At 42.4% G+C, this 21,241-nt stretch overlaps 3 protein-coding genes across 7 annotated transcripts in view; 2 read left to right on the plus strand and 1 right to left on the minus strand.

Moving 5' to 3' along the window:
• wdpcp (WD repeat containing planar cell polarity effector) overlaps positions 1-706 on the minus strand; it is a 74,702-nt gene extending 73,996 nt beyond the window's left edge. For both annotated transcript variants that reach the window (XM_069721312.1, XM_069721311.1), the window contains exon 1: positions 207-706. The gene's annotated coding sequence lies outside the window, so the exon portion shown is untranslated. The remainder of the gene's footprint in view (positions 1-206) is intronic.
• Positions 707-814: 108 nt separating this feature from the next.
• mdh1ab (malate dehydrogenase 1Ab, NAD (soluble)) lies at positions 815-5,871 on the plus strand. The gene is made up of 9 exons (XM_069721313.1): positions 815-917; positions 1,519-1,617; positions 2,014-2,110; positions 3,003-3,178; positions 3,287-3,409; positions 3,506-3,682; positions 4,139-4,252; positions 4,928-5,017; positions 5,295-5,871. The coding sequence occupies exons 1-9, from the start codon at positions 915-917 to the stop codon at positions 5,415-5,417; spliced, it is 1,002 nt and encodes a 333-aa protein (XP_069577414.1). The 5' UTR covers positions 815-914; the 3' UTR covers positions 5,418-5,871.
• Positions 5,872-6,998: 1,127 nt separating this feature from the next.
• ugp2b (UDP-glucose pyrophosphorylase 2b) overlaps positions 6,999-21,241 on the plus strand; it is a 29,156-nt gene continuing 14,913 nt past the window's right edge. Inside the window, exons 1-4 of one of the 4 annotated variants that reach the window (XM_069721295.1) lie at positions 6,999-7,142; positions 9,409-9,459; positions 11,661-11,791; positions 13,913-14,020. In XM_069721295.1, coding sequence (XP_069577396.1) covers positions 11,693-11,791; positions 13,913-14,020 — 207 coding nt within the window. In that variant the 5' untranslated portion in view covers positions 6,999-7,142; positions 9,409-9,459; positions 11,661-11,692. Of the gene's footprint in view, positions 7,143-7,849; positions 8,055-9,408; positions 9,460-11,660; positions 11,792-13,912; positions 14,021-21,241 lie in introns of those variants that run through there. The other 3 variants (XM_069721292.1, XM_069721294.1, XM_069721293.1) reach the window with 3 other exon arrangements.

A 21,241-nucleotide genomic window follows, 5' to 3' on the forward strand; every position in this document is an offset into this window, starting at 1 on the left:
AACAATTTAACAACAGAATAAAGAGAGATGGGCAATCTTTCACTTATTAGTCTGCTTCACCCTGTTGTCCCTTATTGCTTCTGAGAAACAAAGACTGTCTGATATTTGATGACTTTTAAATCAAATAAATAAAAGTTTAAGAGTCAATCAAACACTCAAGTGAAACCAAAGGCAGTAATAAGTCAGTTTGACTGTCATCAACTTACCTTTAGTTAAAAGTTGTTCTTGCTGCTTCTTCAGTGTTTTGTCGTCGTTTTTCTTTCTTATTATTATTATTATTATTATTATTATAACTTAATAAGTTAACACGTGCTTTTCAGCGTAAACATCACCGAGTTGCTCTGCTTCCGTCCAGGTTTGATAACGCCACGGTAGAGGTTTATATTTAACACGTTTCATCTCGTGAGGATAACTTGTAGAAACTTAACTACGCTTAATAAATCGGTCGTTTGTTGATCTTCATGACGAGAAGCGAAGCTGAAGTTAACCCGACGAGCGTCGTTTGCTTAGCTCGCTTAGCTAGCCAGCTGGCTGGAATCAGGTCGCTAAGCAACTGCAAAAAAAAAAAAAAAAAAAAAAAGGCTAATGCTAACTAGCACCGCCGTAGGAGCGTGGTACACAAAAACCAGCGATGCAAATTCATATCCGGTGTTGGGTTTTTGTACCCGATAGGTAAACGCGTTCATGTTAATTTCATCTTTTTTTTTTTTTTCGAGACTCGTTTCTTCGTTTTTGACGATGAACTACAGAAACGATGTAAAAAAAAAAAAAAACTACAATTACCCACAAACCCCTCCGTCTGCCGTCCGTCGGTTCCAAGTGTCGCGATGAACCGACGGCGTTAAATAGGAGCGAGCTGCGGCTTCACGGGACGAGTGGGGAGCGACAGCAGCGTCCCGGGACACCGTGTCAGTATGGTGAGTACAGCCAGCAAACATGTCGGGTGGTGTTTTTCCGCAATGCCTTTGTGACCCGCCGTCAGTCCAGCTGATCCGACAGGAAGTTCACTAACTTATCCAAACTTAGTTAAAGTTATTGGCGTTATTGCTTTTTTATTTATTTATTTTTTTTTTTTAAACGATACTCGTCGTATTAAATAATAATAATAATAATAATAATAAACAAAACAAAAAACGAGCACTTACACGTTTCTTTTATTTTAAATGCCACTTGTATTATTAGTGTTGCACTTTTGTAATTTGCTGCTTCGATAGCTTTGTGTTTTATTTATTTATTTATTTATTTATTTTTGAAGGGGTTAAATGAATGTCGTTGAGTGAAAGGTAAAGATGGCGATGAACTTGGATACGCTAAGTATATCCTGGTTTGTTACGTAACACCGAGTCCTACGTGGAGGGCAGAGGGTCTATTTTTGAACTGACCCCCTTTTGCTTTTAGTAAATCCTGCAGACAAGAATGGACACCCGGCCCACATGCGTTGGGACACTTTCCCACCTGTCCTCTCAATATTAAATCAACATTAGTGGCGTTAACTGTCTTTGCTTTTGTGTCTTGCAGTCTGAGCCTATTAAAGTTCTGGTGACCGGCGCTGCCGGGCAGATCGCCTATTCCCTGCTGTTCAGCATCGCCAAAGGAGATGTCTTTGGCAAAGATCAGGTAAGGACGGCCTTTTGTCTCGCTTTCTTAAGGCACTCAAATCCTTTTAATTAGAGGGGTTGAACAGATGTTGCACCTGTGGGAATTAATCAGAACGCACCGGTTCGTTCGTGTGGCCTTGGGACAAACCGGGATTGTCCTTGAAGTCGGTGAAATGGATCTCGGTCCAAGAGACTTAGGGCCAACTTTAAAACCACCTGATCCATTTGGCACGCGCCGACGTCCGTGAGCCGCATTAGGTCCTCGCGCTTTGTCCCGGAGACGACTAAGTCTCCCGCTGACATGTCACAGGAATTATTATCTGAATGCATTTGAATTCAGTCCAGCACATTTCATTCATCGTATTGCGTGACCCCCCCCCCCACCCTACGTTCTCTTCCCGTCTTCTTCTACCAGCCAATCGTCTTGCTCCTTTTGGACATCACCCCGATGCTGCCGGTCCTGGAGGGCGTTGTCATGGAGCTGCAGGACTGTGCCCTCCCACTTCTGAGAGGTAATCGCTTAATGCCGTGACAAAACACAAATAAAAATAAGCGCGTGTCACCATCGTGGAAAAGGTCTCCGTGCGTGTTTTATAGGTTTCTGGAGGCTTTAAATGCCATTTGATTTAAAGTGCTTTAGATTTGCATGCAGTTTTGTAAATACAGGATTTTTTATTTTTTATTAATCGATATCGTTGAAAACTTCTTTTACTCCGAGGACCAAACACGCGACAGAATTTCTGCATGTTTTTAGTTTCGTTTTCTGAGACACTTGATGAATATGGACGCCGGTTTCTACCGGTTTTCTTTTTTTTTTGGCTGTTATGCCGTCAGTCGTGAGGCGCCATTATGTGCCATCTCCATTGTGACCTGGAATTTTTCCTTTGAAATGGTGCCGTCCTTTGCTTTGTTTGGACGGGGGGCTGTGAGAGGCCCCCGTATTAACCAACTGTGGTGCAAAGACAACGCTCCGTGCACCGAGATGGGCCCGGCCAATCACAAAACCGCTCACACGAGGGGAAACGTCCTAAATACGTTTTCTCCAACATCGTATGCGTGTATGATTTTAGAAAGGATGGGAAAATATTCATAAAGTTTGGTTTGGAGTTATTTAAATTTAAAGTATCGTAGTGATGTTATCAGGAAGGCCGACTGCCAAAAGACAATATATGAGTTTACTATGTACACAAAGGATTGTTTAGCACTTACAGTACACTGACTTGATTTTAAAAAAACAACAAAAAAAAAAACCAGAACATCTGTTTAGGTGGTAAAGTTGGTGAAATCCACTGCTTTATAAATTAAAAACCTTCTGTAGTTTTGGTGATTTAAAAAAAAAAAAAACTGTCAAGGAACCAAACGGGGAATGAAATCACAACAGTGATTCGTTTTCCGTCTCCACAGATATCATCCCCACTGACAAGGAGGAGGTGGCCTTCAAGGACCTGGACGCAGCCATCTTGGTGGGCTCCATGCCCAGGAGGGACGGCATGGAGAGGAAGGACCTGCTCAAAGCCAACGTGGCCATCTTCAAGAGCCAGGGGGCCGCCCTGGAGAAGTACGCCAAGAAGACCGTCAAGGTAACGACATGCACATTTCCTTTCACTGCTTGTTGCAGGCTGAACTGTTGTTCTTCTGCCGAAGATGTAAACATGTTCTCCAACGGGAAAGTGTTTGTGCGTTTCCAGGTGCTGGTTGTGGGAAACCCCGCCAACACCAACTGTCTGATCGCAGCCAAGTCTGCTCCCTCCATCCCCAAAGAGAACTTCTCCTGCCTGACCCGTCTGGACCACAACAGGGCTCGCTCTCAGGTTCAGTCCTTTTTTTTAAGCTCTCCTCTTCACACGCTAAACTCCAAAGTCCGTTTTCCATTTCCGTGAAAGCTGAATTTACTCTCCGTCCCGTAGGTGGCGATGCGCTGCGGCGTTCCTGCCACACATGTGAGGAACGTGATCATCTGGGGCAACCACTCGTCCACCCAGTACCCAGACGTGCACCACTGCTTGGTCAACATGTCCGGCAGCGAGCTCGCCTGCTTCGACGCCGTCAAGGACGACGGCTGGCTCAAAGGCGATTTCATCGCGGTGAGTTGACGATTACGAGCTCAAAGCTAAATTATAACAAACATTTGACTAAAGTAAAGAGCAAAATCATAGATGACATGGAAATACGATCACGTTTTAAGGACAATTTATTGTCTAAATAGTCAATGTGAGAGCTGTGTTGGCCTTTTTAACACACGTTTTGGTCACAGGAGGGAAAATTACTAATTGTTTGCGGTTTAGTTTTTTCAAAATCCGGTCGTTATTTTGGTGCTTTGAGCACCACAGACAAAACTCCAGAGATAACGGCTGCACATAATTTATCCTCGAACTCCCAATTGGTGACAAACGAGGCCAAAGCTACCTGCACGCCTCAACACAGACGTTGCAGTGAGTGAACTGTCTCTAAACTGTCATTTTTATACGCTTCAGTTCTCCTGCTCACACTGGACCTGCCGCTGCGTTCTCATTAAACCGTTCCCTGTTCTTATCCGACAGACGGTGCAGCAGAGGGGCGCCGCTGTCATCAAGGCCAGGAAGCTCTCCAGCGCCATGTCTGCAGCCAAGGCCATCTGTGACCACATGAGAGACATCTGGTCCGGCACCCCCGAGGTAAACGCCACGTTCATTTAGTGTTGCGGCTGTTACACGTCGGGAACGTCAGCTCGTAGCCGTGTTGTGGCGAGACGCAGCTGTAATAATAGCGCAGGCCGCATGCGTAAAACTATTAATTCTCACTTTGTTGTCGTTGGTACTGCAGATAATTTATTGCAATCAACACACCTCGCAAATGAAGTTATGATAACCGAGCCTTTTATGTATTTCTATTTTTTTTACATTGAACAATGAGGTTAAAATTTGGCTTTTTTTGTTGTTGTTGTTGTTGTTGTTATTAAGAAACTTGTTGAGTGGAAAGTGAGCCGATATTTCCTTGTGGCTAACTGCAAGTTTAAAATCGGGTCGTTTCACATCATTTCACGAGTCTATGAGCATATTTCTTTTGAGGGTTTTAGTTTCCGCTGACTTTTATGCATCTGGTCGCAGAAGTTTGTGGCTAACAATACAGTTAAAGTCCGTCCATGTATTTACTTCCCTGATATTCTTAATGGTGAAAGAAAGTAAAAGTCCTGTTTTGTTACTTTGATTTCTGACGGATTACATTTGGCTCCGTGAAGTTTATTTAACTTTTTACATTGGCGATGACGAGTTATTGTATCTGGAATAAGCTGCATTGTATTTGACATGTTGTTTTTGAACCAGTTTCTCCTCTTTTGTGTTTGTTTTTAGGGCGAGTTCTCCTCCATGGGTGTTTACTCCTCTGGCAACTCCTATGGAGTCCCAGAAGACCTCATCTACTCATTCCCTGTCCAGATCCAAGTAAGACTGGTCTAACATTGTGTTCGAGCCTACAGTATGTTTTCAATTACAGCTGTTGGCTTGTAATAAACTGCATTTTGTTTGTCCTGAAAGTATGAAACAATGAACTCACTGTGGTTTCAGAAAATAGACGCCTTCATCAGTGGATATTTTGTCAAGTAAAGATTTGACTTTGATTAAACTGGAGAGAATAACGCTTAGAGGATTTTTTTTTTTTTTTATCAACTGTGTGTCTCTCCAAAATACAAAACTGAACAAGGTGCCCTCTTTCCCTCAGAACAAGTCCTGGAAGATCGTGGAAGGTCTCGCCGTCAACGACTTTTCCCGAACGAAGATGGACGCCACAGCAGCAGAGCTGCTGGAGGAGAGGGACACAGCCGTGTCTTTCCTGGGAGTATGACTAGACTCCTCAGGGCCGCCCCAGCAACACTTAGACAGCCCCAAAGCTCCAGACGCTCGGTTGTGATAAAGCACTCCAGGAACTCCTGCATCACTGTGTGTGTGTGTGAGAGAACGAGTCCGTGTTTATGAGTGTGAAGTTGGATTTATACTTGTGCGTTGCGATGGCGTGCTGCGTAGCCAAACGTATTCACAAAAGGAAGTATCGAGGTTCACTTTGGCTACAAATGATTGTTAGGTCAAAACCAACATAAGTATAACTCCACTTTAAGTATTTAGTATAAACTGAAAGTCCACCGAATTTGTTACTAACTATTTTCCAATATTTTTTTTTTTTCTCTGTGGGTAAGTGAGTGGATGGTTGTTACCAACTTGTAAAATCAGTGATGCACCAAGTCCTTAAAAACACGGGAATGGATGACTTTAAAGCTTAAAACAATAAAAACTAAAAACAATGTGGTTGTGTTTCTTGATGGTTTTAAATTTCACTTTTCTTTTTTTTTTCGCTTTGATAAATAATCATCAGTAATGACTAAGCGGGTAAAATCAAATAATAGAAAAGCTAGAACAGAATGGTTATTTTACAAAATGACAGCCCTTTACTGTTATGCAGCCTTTGAAACGGATAAAAGACAATAAGGCAATATCAAAATATTAAAATTAAATTCACTGATATAACACGTATATATCACCCAGCCCTACACGCTCTCCATGTTTGGTGAATTGGTGAATCTAAATTGGGTTTTAGTCGTGATTGAACGACAGAAAACACTCCTGCTTATGAGAAAATTTGTCTCGGTCTGAGCTGCACTTAAAAATACAATCAATACACTATAAAAAAAGAAAAGAAAACACAGTTGTGTAAGATTGAGTGATTTGACAGTTTCTCCAGACAGGGGCAGTATTTCCTCATTTATTAATTTTTTTCTCCCTTTCCCAGCAGCGTCAGGGTTGATTACGTAACATCTGCAATTGATTAAATTCACAATGTGCCATTGTTGAGAAATAGTTAATGATTGAAGAGGTCAAATTGACCAAATATGACTCACCAGTCCAACATTAATGAGGTAGAACCGGTGTGTCCAGAGGAATCAGCCGGTTTACTCATTACAACATGTGGATATACTTAGAAATATTTACCCGTATTTAAAAGATATTCTGCAAACGCACAAATCGGTGAGAAAACACGGCCTCTTTTACCGGGATCTTTTTTTTTTAATTATTATTTATATTTATGTTTTTTTAACCCCCAAAACATTTCGAGCATTCTTCCACCCCGGAATTGCCAGAAACCCGTACGCTGCACGTCGCAGAATTCTATTGGCTGCCGAGGCTGCGTCATACAAAAAAGCAGCGTTTTCATTGGCTGACATCCTCTCGCAAACGTTTCCATTCGCCCCCCTTGAGTGAGATATCTTCCAAACTATCTCCTCGTCTTTGTAAGTTCTTCACTTTTATTTTTTATTTTTTACCCTTTTACGGTGTTTTTCATTAAGGGACGTCGAAAGAGGGGGGAGTGGGTGTTTTAACGTGACAGTGGGTTAAAAAAAAACAATAAGAAACATATTTTGAGTGTCCCCTCCCCCCCTCCTCCTCCCTCCTCCAGCGTTGCCTCCTGTCCCGGATCGCTGTGATCCTCCAGACCTCCAGGTCCAGGCCGGCCCCGACCCCGACCCCGGCCCCGGCCCCGGCGACTGGTCCTCCGCCAGCATCCTTCAGTCACACAGTAAGAAAACGGCGGGGTTTTTTTTAATTTATTTTTATTTTATTTTATCCCTTCACCTTTCGACAACCACCACTCAACTCCGGCCGCGGAGGGTTGGTGTCTTCAGGTTAGCTGTTAGCTGCCTCCCCCCCCCCCATCACCACCACCCACCACCACCTATCACCTACACCCCCGTGTGGCGTTCACGGACCAGGAGTCACTGGTGTTCATCCCGCCCGGTTTAATAATTGACGCGGTGTCTTGAGTGGACCGTGGTATAAATCCCAGAGTCTGTTGGCAATAAGGTAATAAAAAACTGGAGGGGAGGAGGAGGAGGAGGAGGAGGAGGAGGGAGGCGGTGGAAAAAACTGTGACCAGAGGTTGGGAGTCACAAGCCGAGAGGTTTGTGACGTGGTTTACAGTACCGAGAGGCGGACTAACGCGGAGCCGTACAAAGATCCAGCCCAGATCGGCTGCAGCGTCCATGTTCAGGGGACGACGCTTGGCTTTCGTCCAGAGAGAGACGTGAAAATCAGATGAATTTGTCTTTGTTTTTTTTGTTTTTCTCGTGTTTTTTCTCCTCCTCCTCCTCCTCCTCCTCTCCCCCCCCCCCTCCACATGATGTCTCATCCTCCGGAGCTTCAGTGGTGAATGCACCTCCTTTTTTTTTTTTTTTTTTTAAAGGAAAAACCTGGTGCACCTCTTAGATGAATGAGCTCTTGGGGATACCTCAAGGAAACTTTTTCTGTTTTTTGGTACTCATTTTCATGTATGGTCACTGGCACCTCAGTTTTCACGGTCAATGCTCGCTGGAATATCTCAATTGAAGCGTGTTCATTTTGCTCTGCTTTGGATTTATCTTATTATTTAACCGTATTTATTGCTGCACTGGTCCCTACTTTGGCAGCTTAAACATGGCACTTTATGTGGAAGGTAAGTCCTATCATAGAAGGTATTTTTACATTTGACCTTAGATGTTTTTTAAAAAAGAAAGGGAAATTACATACTTCTAAGTATAATCTCGGGTGGATTTAAAGGACCATACCTGTTTTATTTTTTCTGCATTTACTAAAAGCATCTGGTACATATTTTCCCGAGACAATCACATATCCTGATGTGATTTTTTTTTTTTTTAAGTTATTTTTTTCCCTACCTTTCTGGCATTTTTTAAAAATGTTTTCTGCTTCCCTTTATTTCAGAGTTGTATTTTAATCAACTTGCAGAGCCTTGTAAGTTTTGCCCCACATACAGAACAATCAATCATAAAGCGACTACCTTGCTCAGTTTTACAGCTGTCAAAATTTCAAATACTGACTCCCTCTGATGTTTGACAGTTTTCTTTAGGACGGCGACCAGCTTTTATTTCCATTACCCATTAAGTTGTTAGTTATTCGATTCGCTGCCGGGTCTTTAATTTGTCAGAAAATGGTGACAAATGTCGACCAGTGTTTCACCAAGATGAAGTTGCAGTTTAAATTGTCTCGTTTTATCCCAACTAGACAACTTAAGATTTTCAGTTTATTATTCAGTTTTTTCATTGCAAAGTGCCTCAAAGTAATAATCAGTCATCGAAATAGTTGTTAATGATGAATTATCTGTTCAGCTGTTGATTCGGTGACTAATTATTGTAGCTCTCTCCTTTTGTACAGTACCAGTCTTCAATGCTTCAGTCAGTCTGAGTTTTCCAGTTTATTCTCTGGTTTTGTTTCAACTCTGCTGGATTATAATTCATCAATGACACTTCTTTTTAATCACTGAACATTTCCGGTTATATAAACGGTCCGTGCTGTCTAATAAGCAGCTGTAACTTAGAAAGTTAAAGCCGTCAACGCGGCGCTCAGCCGTTCCAGGACAAACCGACCCTCTTGTGTTGCTTGTTTTTGGATCTTTAAACCAAACGGTACCGCCGGATGATGAGTCAACCGAGACGACTGCAATTTTGTAAAACAATTGAAATGAATGATGAGGTGAAATTTGTTTCCACATCTGCTGGTTACATCTTCAAAAGTTTAGCTGACTTTAACAGATTTAATCACAGTGGCACGTTATGGATTAAACCATGAACTACAGAGCTATTACTTATTGAGAAGTACAGCATAATGGTTTACAGCTTCTACTGTCTCAGCACATAGTCAGGATCTGCTTTTTGTCCGCTTGTTGACAAAAAGTGAAAGCAATGTATTGAAATAGTACTGTTTTGTCCACACATTAAACAAAAAAAAACCTTGTGCAGGGATTGTGAAATCTTTGATGCTGGTAAACTACAAATCCTTCCTTTTTCCATCAGCTGCCAATCCACAGCGACCTGGGATTTGTCTTGAAACATTTTACCTGAAAGGTTAGTTTCCTGTTGTCGTTTCTGACGGGGTGCTACAGGGCGCCAAGTTCTGCAACTTGGCGAAACCACTGGGGGGGAAAATGTCCCGGGGGAATCTTTCCAGTGTCGTCCGACTCGCCACATTGAATTCATGAGGACTCGTAACGTCTCTCAAACTCGCATGTCCACTTTTCATTTTGAAATCATTATCAAATAAATAGTTCAACCTGGCTGCTCTGTCATAAATAGCATGGGGGCATGTTTTGTCCATTATCATACAGTATGCATCGATATTACTTCTATTATTGTACATTTTAAAGCTGCAATATGTAAGATTTAAGTCCCGTGTGGTAATACCACTTTGTACGTTAGGGGGCGATAGTGAGTCACGGTGTTGTTTTGAGTTTTTATTATGTTTTTGTTTTTTATAACTGATGATTATACATTTTGATTACATGGACTCAGTCGTGGATTGACAAAAAAAAAAAAGAACCGATAGTTCACGATGTAGCATTCTTATGTTATTTCTCTACATTTTGTGGATAAATTTAGTTAATTTTTCATTTGTTTGAACCAATCTTACATATTGCATCTTTTAAGGGCAGCCACACAACCGTTTAAATGAATTGGGTTGATTAAATATTTGGAACACTTACAAGTGTAATTCAACACCTTTCAATCAGACTGAATAACAACTGATTATAATCTTCATGAAGGGCGTATTTTTGGCTGGGTTGTTGTTATACTTTATCCTTCATCTGTCTGTGGTTTTAATGTTATGGCTGCATGTTTCTGCCTGGTGTTTTATTCATTTTTTTACTTGGTATTTTTCATGAACAAACTATTGAAGTTTCATCAAACATTGATTTCACACATGCATGAGAATCAAACAGGCTTTTTATTCAGTCCAAAACTCCTGCTTATAAAATCATAATTAGCATCAGAACTGCTTCGTTTACAGGTATGATAATTACACCACTTTAGTCCTTTCATCAAACCGTCTTAATTGGTCAGAATTTGAATGTCATGTTGGAACAGCTGTGTAACTGCAGAACTGTAAAGTGCTTTGTTTTGTTTATTTTTACATGATACTTGAGGCCAATTCTGATATGATACCCAAAACAAATCCTTGTAGAAACAAGGGAGCCAAGTTAGTAAAGCAGGACATTTTGCTATTGAAAAATAAACATGAGAACTGGTCAATAACACCGTTTCCTAACCTTCTAAAAAAGATATTCTCCTTTTCTGTGCTGCAGTGATTTACTGTTTACCCTGTAGAGTATATCACGATGAGCTTGAAGTTGTCATTTTTACATAATGTGAGCTATGCTGAAACTCCTCGGTGTCACAGATATACCTGTTTACAGTGTTATTTATCCTGTTGCTCCAGTTCATCATCATTTGGATTTTGTAGGAGCTGAAGTGAGGCCAAAATTCAACACGAATACCTCAGAGGTGTTACGTCAATGCTGGTTATGAGAATGAGAACCTCCCTCTCAGATAGCATTTGATTTATTTTCTGCATTTTTCACAAACGTCTTTCCTAAGCTTTGGTGATAAATCACTCGGGTGTTTCCCTTTTGATCGAGGCTGCTGAAAATACACATGTTGATAAAAAAAAAAGTCAATTCATGTTTTAATCATTTGGTATAAGAAATCAAGAAGCAATATCAAAATAAAAATAAATGAAGATCCTAATATCCTACAGATCAAGATGACATCGTCTGTAGTCTTGTTGTGTCTGAGCATTAGACAAATATATAATTTTTTGCAATAGCTAAGACTGAAAACAGCAGCGAATTGTCACATTTAAGAACCCAGAAGCATCAAGTATTGTGCTATTTTAATTAGAAAGTTACCTAATTAATCAACATATCTCCATAATCCTCACTTATTTTCTAATATTAAACAATATTCGATTAAATGGTAAGTCATTGCGGCTCCAGATTTAGTTTTCTGCGCTATTCCATTTGTGATTATGATGATCTTTCCTGAGTAAAATCAGTTTACTTTTAAAGACATAAAGAAATACAAGTTCTCTTTTTTTTTTTTGGTCATTCAGCTCAACAAAAATACGGTTCAGCGGCAGACGAGGCAAATTCCTAAAATGAGTATAGACGGAGATGAGAAGCACGCTGAGGATCCGCACTGTCGTAAGAATTGAATCATGTTGCGTCAAGAGTAAAAACCCTGTCCTCCCTTTCACTATGTGGTCTGTCCAGGTCTGACTAAAGGAGGCGTGGTCAACGGAGGGATGGCTCAGTTCCAGGAAATGATGCGGCAGCAGCTGGAGAGCTCCATGCACGCCGAGCTGGAGCGGCTGCTGGACACCACCACGGGGGCCGAGAGAGAGGTGCGCTAACTCCGTCGCCGTCTCTCTGACCATCTGGTTATGATTTAAGAGGGGTGGAGGAGGGTGGGGGTGGGGTGTTAGTGCTGGGAAAACACTGAAGTGACACATACTGTAGCTCGGTGCCAAAGAGGGTTCCACCTACTTGTGTTGCAGACACGACGTACGTCATGAAGTTTGCAGTTGGCGAGCTTTTGGTTTTTAACTATAATAATAAAAACACGTCATCTGAGAAGAGAACCAGCCCCAACTGAGACCCTGAAGGTTTGATTTAAAAAAATTTAAAAAAAACGGTGTTAGGACTGGACATTTCTTTCAGCCCACAGCAGCAAATTAATAAAAGAGACAAAGCCAAATGGCCTCCTGAACAGCAGCAATAACCCTTCACTGACTCATCAATTTTCACCTTGAGTTTCCTTTGTTGTTAAACAAGCACAGACCTTGAGATGAAGCTCGAAAGGGTTTGACTGAACACAACAACACACACTCGCGTGAACACACATAGTTTGGCAGCAACCAATACTAATTGCAAGCAATGACAAAAGATGGAATGAACCCCTGAATAAAGAAGAGAGTGTCTGTCACGCACAGTACTTCGCAGTACTTCACAGTACTTCACAGTACTTCACACATCCTTTCAAATGTGTTCACAGAAAAAGCGTTTGTACTTTACAGTGAGCACAAACAGATGTGGATTAGCGATTACATTTTTCATGACCACGAAGAGCATTTTGAATGCCTTCCTCCCCTGCGATCCTTATACGTCCTCCTCCTTTTCATCTTCTTTAATGTAAAGCATATGAAAACTAACAACACGCAAAACCAGGTAAAAGAAACCTCCGTTGCAAGTCCTGTCAGGGTTCTATAAATAAATCACCAAAGCAACTCCATACTTCATCCCCCATCTAGCCCTTTTATCTGTGTGTGTGTGTGTGTGTGTGTGTGTGTGTGTGTGTGTGTGTGTGTGTGTGTGTGTGTGTGTGTGTGTGTGTGTGTGTGTGTGTGTGTGTGCGCGCATCCATTATAGACTTGTTTAAAGATGTCAGTTCAGTACATGTAAACTGAAGCATCCGTGCTACGAGTCTACAGCACTGTAGAATACATCTTGTACCTACAAAGTATTGGAAGTGACAACGTGGGGTATGAAATGAGTATCTCATAAAAACCAGCTCTTGGAAAATGCGGTTATGTCGTCTGATTTCAAACAAGTTAGCTCCCACATAGTAGAAAGTGTCCAGCAGCTTTCTGCGTCGTGCTTCCACGTCGTCGTGTGATTTTTGCGTTTCACGTACGTGGACTCGGCTTGACACACTCAGGTTGGTTAAAAACCAGTTCGGGCAGATAAAATCATCCGGTTTAAACGCTGTAGCTGCGTAAAGACGATCTTGTCTGAGCTATCTTATCTATTACGAGCCTGGGTGTGAGACATTTAGAGAACATGAGTGGCGTGAAAATAACCCGGGTCACAGTCTTCCCCTCTGAACTGTATGAGTATCTAGTTGCACAACGGTCACAGGGCGCACCACTCAGCACATTCACACCCTGTGGGAAACGTCGTACATATTTCACTGGAGCAGTTGTTTCATTAAAGATATTAATCGTGGGTTTTTTTATTGCTTTTTTTTCTCCTCAGCACAGCACACTGTATATTGTACATATAGGATATTCTTATTAATAAGAATATCTTCTTATATCAAGGCTACAAACTAAACATAGGGGAAATGTAACCAGAGGTTGAATCTCAAGTTTCTCTGTAATTCCAGATGACTAAACCCATATTCATATTGTGTTTATGACAATTGATGCATGCAGCAATACGGGTTTAGATTTCCAGCTCCGATGTTGTAAAACTTAGAGGAAGGAGTAGAAACTAGATTAAAAGGAAGTTTAATGGTTTGAATGAAACCACTTTTCAGCTTTACTGGCAGTTTCTTGCCCCACAGATGAGAAATCTTGGAGACCATTGATGCGTTTTTAGCGTTTAAGTTTTTTTTTTCAAGTGAATTATGATTTTGTTTGGGCAGAACTATATTAGTGACTTTGCAAAGCTGAGCTTGTCTTTCTGTGATGAAAAAAGGGTTTCAAAATTTAAAAAAAAAAAAAAAAAATCCTTGTGTTTTTCAGGTGTCCAAGAAAGACTTCGAGGGCTTCAAGAACCTCTTCCACAGGTTTCTTCAGGTGAAGGGGCCGTCGGTGGAGTGGATCAAGATCAAAAGACCTCCAGAAGAGTCAGTAAGTGTAATTTATGAAGTGGTTGTGTGTCCGTGCTTGTAGGCGAGAAAATAAAACCTGTGAATGAACATGCCCCCTCCTCCTGTTCCGTATAACAAGTTGTATTTGTTCGTGAGAAGAACTTCCTGCTCTTCCTGCTTGCATGCCGTTCAAGTGACAGTTGTTTGAAATATTCAGCGTGTCTTGGGCAAGACGGTAAACATACCACAGAAGTAACTTGTGACCTGTGGTTGGCTGCAGGGGAGGCGTGCTGCTACGAGTACGCGTAAGATACCGCAACGGCATGTCAGACGCAAAAACGCTGACACAGTTTTTCAATCACGGTGACAATCGTTTTATGATGTCTTTCTCAGTTTCTCAGTCAGATTAAGACTTTGCTCAAATGTTGTAGAGGTGTTACATAAGTTACAGGTCCGAACTGACCTTTGAGTACATTTTGTTGTTGTTCAAAGCAGCCATTTGCAGCTCGTCACCTTGAGTCGTCAACGGCGTTTTAACCCCCTCCTCCTCCTCCTCCTCCTCCGTTGATCAAACTCCCATCCCAGCACCATCAGTCATTATGACGAGTTGTCTTTCAGGCAAACAGCACCCGGCTTTGAGCAAAGCATCAAACAACACGACGGCAAACGCAATCTGTTGAGTTTCATCCGTACTTTGAAACAAGTTTCTTCTCTCTCTTTTTTTTGTTTTGACACATTTTGATTTCACTGTTCTTCATTTTCCTTTCCACTGAGGATGTTTGAAAACCGACTATGTGGCATCCAGCTGCCATCTGACAGCACCCAAAGAAATAAACATTACGAATACGTGCCAACAGTGGAAATTGAACATACTGTAGAGCCAAGAATTACCGCAGACGATAATGATATTTGATATGTCTCAGCATGTTTCAGCTAGATAAATAAATCTACGCCTTCTACATACAGGAAACGCAACTGAAACCAGGATTGGTTTTCACCAAAGGAAGTGTTTTTCCATTGTTAATGTTTATGATGTGTTAGTGACCCGAAAAGAAGCGTCACTGATATAACCTCACATCACATTATGATAACCTCCCCGCGTTTCATATCTGCTGCTGATTTCAGTGCGTAGTTACAGTTTACAGTGCAGAGGCCCTGAACTCCCGACTGAAGTCCACGTTGGCATAAACAGTAAAAGCAACTCTGCTGTTTTAAACTCATCAGATTCAACGTCACTTTTGTCACATGATGGATCCAAGATAGCAAAATGGAGGTCGGGCAAAATACCCGAACTTGAGGTTTTAAAATGGCAATTCACAAACCAATAGGTGGTGGGGGGGCTATTTATATTTATAGGTCGTATTCATAGATCCACACATACTGTATGAAGGCAAAGGTGTAAAGTTACATCTGAGCTACTTTGAGAAAGAAACTTTTTAATTGATGCCAAAAGAGGAACTTTAACATCGTAAGTTAACTGTGATGTGATGACGTGACTTTAAAATGCTCCGACATAAACGCTCCAGCGGTCGTTGCTTGTTGGACCTCCTGTCGACACCGCAGCGACTCTCCTCCCGGCGGGAATCCGGACAAACCGTCGGAGTTTCCCGTTCAAGGCAGCCGCGAGTCGGACACTTTTACAAAGTCAGTCAAAGTGCCGAGTCACCAGTGCGTCTTTGAGCTGCTTGTTCTCTTTCACTGAAAAAGCACATTTTGTAGCTCTTCCTTATCTCCGGGGTCCCCGGAGGATGCTTTCAGTGCTCTCCTCTCCAGTTTCCTGAACGCTGGGGCTCCCACGGACTGCGTGAGCTTCAAAGTATGAGATTGAAAAGTTGAACGGCGTAGAAGTGCAAACTTATCCGATTTGGCCCAGATTCTCGGGGGGAGGGGGGCTTTGAAGTCCGAACGCAGCGTTTTGTGTCAGTCAAAGCTGTTGTGGAGCAGTTGGAGCAGCACTTGAGAATAGCCAATGGAGCAGAAGGAACGAGTCCGAGTGTTTTTGCTCTGCAGCTGTCAGATCTTTCTTTATCTTCTCCTGGGACTCGGTGTTGAACCCGGTCCACCACGCCGGTGTGGTTGAGCATGAAGCACTTCAGAAAGAGAGACGGCCTTTTTGTGTAATTATAAAAGGACGAATCAGACTCGCTAAGTGAAGTGACCGTGAAGTAGATTCATACTCGTTTAACCGTCTCTTCCACACGGTTTTCTAAAGAAGTTAAGAAGTAAAACATTGGAAGCAGGTAAAGCGGTGAATGAACATGTGGCTCCATGTGGATTTTAGCCGCGCTGTGGTGCACTAAACTATGAGGCATTTAAACTGAGCCAAAACCGAATTTAATTAGGACAGTGAAACGCCAGTTTGAATTATTTCTCTTTCCATTCCAGTCGTGAAAATTTTAAGAAAACGAAGATGTTTGATGTGTTAGCTGATTCTCACGTGGACTCGGAAACTCCCGACTGGTGCGCGAGGTGAACGACACCCACCGTTAGTGGGAGTTGCGTGTTTTATTAGCACATTTCATCAGTGTATTGGGGGGGAAGGATCACGTCAGGTCAATGATCCCGTTCCAGCAAATTACCGTTTGTGTTTGACGAGCCAAGCGCACTAATGAACAGCGGCCACAAAACTTATCAAGACGCTTCCTCCGACGGGAACGTGGACGCTCGACGCGACCGAATGTTCCCGTCACAGCACGTCGTATCGTACAGCCTCAATAAAAAAAAAATATATATTTTAAACATTGTCAGAGGTCTGACGAGATAAAGTTACACAGTATTTGGAAAACAATAAGAGATGAACAAGCCTGTGTAACCTTATTCTGCTTTCCCAGGTGATAACAGCATTATTACAAAAAAACAAACAAAAAAAGATTTCTCTCAACCTTGCTAAAAGATATTGTTCTCATTGATGACATTAGTAAATGATTAATTACGTTTGGATAAGCATGTTGGTTACAACTAACGAGCCCCGTATAGATAGTGCCTGATTGATTTTCCTAAGGTGCGTTGAGTCCTACTTGTTTCTTGAGCGCTGTTGTTTTTTGCATTCATATTTGTCGGGCTTGTGATAAGTGGTGTCCAAGGTTAATTCAATCTGCTGCGGTTGCAGCAAGTAGCTGTTAAAACTATAAACACGCCATGTAGAAGTATTATAAAGCAATAAATCAAAAGTAATAAACAGGAAAAGGAACATTATCAGCACACTAACAAGCCAAAGGAAGAAAGCCTTTCATTCCTGACCGCCGTCTTCGTTCCCGACAACATTCACATGTCCCCCGCTCGGCCAGTGAAAACAGACTACGTTTGTCATCCAGATAAATATTTCCGCTTCCCGTGAGGGGAGGACAACATGTCAAAAGTTCCTTTTCCAAAGGAGAGTCGCACGGGTTCAGCCGGGTATCGTGCCAAACGTGTAGCTGCCTGTCGTCCGTGTTTGGAAATCGTCTCACAACACGCTGACACATGTGCCTCAGCTGCTCGCCTGCCACTGGACTCTTTAACCAATCGCACACAAACACGAAGCCCGAAGCGCCTTTTCACTCCTCAGTTTGAGCGCACGAAAGACCAAGAGATAGATGGAGAAGATTAAATATGGGGAGAGAAAGCAGGGAAATATGAGTGAGCTGGAGAAAGAGGCGTCTCCACCGAGTTACATAAAGAGAGACGGAGGCAGGGAGATAAAATCACGACTGTTTTCTGTCCTGGCTCCTAAATGGTGGAATGAGCTCCCCGCCGACATCAGGACAGCGGAAACTCTGTACATTTTCCGCCGCAAACTAAAAACACACCTCTTCAGACTTCACCTTGAATAGGAGAACTTTAGTAGCGCTTAAAATGGCACTTACTGATAGCACTTTGTAGTTTGGCTTTCTGGAAGAAAATTGTATTTTCTTGATTGTTGTTGTTCAGAATTTGTACCCTCGTGGTTGAAATGTACTTATTTTAAGTCGCTTTGGATAAAAGCGTCAGCTAAATGAAATGTAATGTCATGTAATGGTTGAGAGTTTGGGAGAGGAAAGTGTCAAAAACGGGGAGCGGTAAGTGAGATAGAAAGTGACAGTGAGGCGCTGTAATGAGATTGGGGAAATGGGGGTGAGAGATGAAGGGACTGAGAGCATCAGGAAATGAGGGAACAGAAAGTTAACTAAACTTTCTCAAAAAATAAAAACACTGTCGAAAGGAACCTCCATACAAAAACCACCCCGCAGCTTCTTTTTTTTTTGTCTGAAATGACAGTTTTGACAGGCGGGGCCCACTTACTACTGCGACTGGTGGAGATGACAGGCTGACCCGCGGCAGAAATAATTAATTGGTATATTTTTGCCATTATAAAGGCATTTATCTTTGAGCCGTGCAGACGATGAAGTAGATGCAGTTCTGTTTTATGGGTTCCTCTTTCTCAATCTTTGTATCACAATTGCCAAAAAGGTGCCTCAGTGTTTAATTCTTATATCTACAAAATACTTTTTAAAGAAGAGGAAAGTACCTGGAGAGAAACAGTCATCACATGCTGATGACTCGAGGCCCTCTAGTTTCATCCCGGGGTGATCCAGTGAAAGGCCAGTTGAGGACAGTGATGTAACTGCAGCTACAAATAAAGTCAGAGAGCTTTAATCCCAACACGGACGTGGATGAATCTCAGGGAAATACAGTCCGCCATTATCAACTTCAAAAAAAAAAAAAAAGAAAGAAATCAAATTTCACAGGAATTATTACAAATTTATTGTAATGGTGTGTCAGTTTTGACCATTTTTAATAGTTGAAAAATGTCTGTCCTTGAGCTGACTGGATTTGAAGCTGCAGCTTCAAGACTGTAATAGAAAACTCTGTTGGCATGTCGGACACAATCCGACCCACAGATTTTACAGCAAGGTCATATTGTGTGTGAGAGCGTGTGTGTGTGTGTGTGTGTGTGTGTGTGCGTGTGCGTGTGTGTGTGTGTGATCGTGCAGCTTTGTTTGCTGAAAGAAATGTTTGTGGTTCTGAACATCTTGAACAGGCAGCGAATTTATATTCTTAAAAGAAATTTGAGTGAAGGGACGATGGAGAAATACCAATGTTGGTAATTGTTTAAACTTCTTTTTGAGGTTGTTATTTACTTCCGCTAATAAAATACGGGGCACAGAAGGCAAGTTGTTGCGAGGTGGAATAAGCAGTGGGAGGATACAGGACGTCTCCATAGTCAAGCACAGACACAAGGATTCATCATTTTTTTTCATGTCCGCGAGCTTCTTTTCTGACATAAGAAAATAGGTTTTAGTTTTTGTCAGAGGTTGGTTTAAAAAGTGAGGTTTCCGTCTTCCCAATTCACAACGTATTTAGATGATGTGACGGACCCTCGATCGAGGAGAGTCAGAATAATTAAACCCCGTCATCGCCTCCTCATCCCGTCTCTGGCCACAGTTTGAAACTCCAGATAAGAAGACGCGTCGCCTCCATCCTTGAAACCTGGTTAATCAGCCGACGGTCTCCTTCTGCAGTCATAACCGTCCTTTCATTTCGGAGTATTTTCCCGGCGGCTCCTATCTGTGTCTCAGGGTTGCTAATGGCGACCCACGAGGTCACAGTGGTCCACATTAGGTCTCCGTGGCTCCCGAATAATAATAATATACAAGATTCAACAACCTAAAATTTCACTTCCACTGAACTTACAGAGTGTAAACTGTAAATATTAGCGGACCATTAGAGAACCATGTGGTACCTCTTTCTTTTACTGAAAAGATCTGAGACGATCAGGAGGACTTACATCTGCCGTGTGGATTGTTTCTGCATTTATTTTTCTGTATGTGTGTCGTGTGTCTTAGATTCAGGCTTTGTGTGCGAGCTCCGCATCAAAGGCAATCCAGAGTGCAATCGCACGCACAAAGACATATAAAATTCAAATCGCAGGCCAGTAGAGCTTCCAGGAAGCAGCGTACTAACTTTCTAACCACCGTAGCCAAATCGCTCACATTAAATATGTTGTTGTGTAATTCTCCTAGCAACATCAACGCTGTGCTTCCACTGCACTTTGGCGATAACGGTGTAGTTTGCGAATGTCTTTCCTCCTCCTCTGATGCCGGCTAACATGTTGTGCGAAACCATAATTTACTTGTATAACATTTTCAAATCCTGCTGGCGTGTATCTGTGTCAGCCCAGAAACTATAATCCAACACCGGGCCCGTTGCAGGAGATAAAACGTCCCGTGGATTTCGTTCAGGTCTTTCCCCGCTGAAAGCTGACAGCAGCTTCGCAGTCCAAGTGAAGAGTAAAACCAGCATTTGAGCAAGCTTGTACTGGACTTCCTGTCTTTACAGTATACAATTAAACATTAAGCACCAATTCCTGTCGGAGAGGTTGTCCCTGTGGGTCCTGAGTGTGGTGTTACCTTGGAAACACACACACACACACACATTCACATACATACGTCAAGAAGAAAATCCCCCATCCGTATTGTCTAGAAGGGAAATGAACATCTGGGTGTGGAAGCTGTTTCCTCTCCGGGGGTACAGGGGTAGGATGGGGATCTCAGCTGAGAACCATCTCTCTCAGTCTCACTAAAGATACATCAACAGCCTCTTTCTCTCTCGCTCTCTCTTTTCCCTGAATCTTTTTTTTATTATTTTACAGCACCAGAAGGGATTTGATCAGTCCACACTATACGTACCAATCATCCGTCTGCATTCCTTTCATGCAAGTCAGCTGACGCATTTTACAATTATGGGTTATCAGTTATAAACAGTTATCGCCACGGTGACCACTCTGTGAAGGACAGAGTGAGCAGCGGCTGCGTCGAGGCTGTCTTTGTAACCTCATCCTCTTTGTGGGGGCGGTGGAGGAAGGGGCGGGAGGGGGCGGAGTAGTGGGGGAGGGGGGAGGGGCGGGGGTGTCCGCTGTCACCGAACGGTGAGTCTGTGCTTTTAAACAGGAAAGGACGCGGGACGACACCCGGCCTCTTTACAGCACCGACACGCTCACTCTCATCCTAACAAGAATCTGTTGTAACATCTGGTCGGAGTTTAGTGTCCCTGGAGGCTCCTTCACGTTGCCCAGTTATGTTTTTTTTGGGTTTTTTTTAATTCATTTTCAAAATTCCTGGTGCAAGAATGAAATTTCATTCAAGCTGGATGAAACCGGAGGAGGAATAACGGAGGAGAAAGCAGCGAGCTGCCGTTTTGACTTTTAAGTAAATTTGCGCAAAGGCTGACGGGACGCGAATAGTTTTTTCTTGTGAATACGCTGATGTGAGAGCTTTAATATTGATCCAGTAATGTGGGTTAA

Source organism: Brachyistius frenatus, unplaced genomic scaffold (genome assembly GCF_029030835.1).
Source record: "Brachyistius frenatus isolate BFR_SWC_R1_liver_20210118 unplaced genomic scaffold, ASM2903083v1 Contig_260, whole genome shotgun sequence".
NCBI classification, from domain to species: Eukaryota; Metazoa; Chordata; class Actinopteri; family Embiotocidae; genus Brachyistius; species Brachyistius frenatus.

Bases quoted from the DNA above. Each gene is read 5' to 3' on its own strand.
- mdh1ab (XM_069721313.1), top strand. The intron at 2,111-3,002 runs GTAATCGCTTAA...CCGTCTCCACAG, and splicing joins TGCCCTCCCACTTCTGAGAG to ATATCATCCCCACTGACAAG. The intron at 3,179-3,286 runs GTAACGACATGC...GTGCGTTTCCAG, and splicing joins ACGCCAAGAAGACCGTCAAG to GTGCTGGTTGTGGGAAACCC.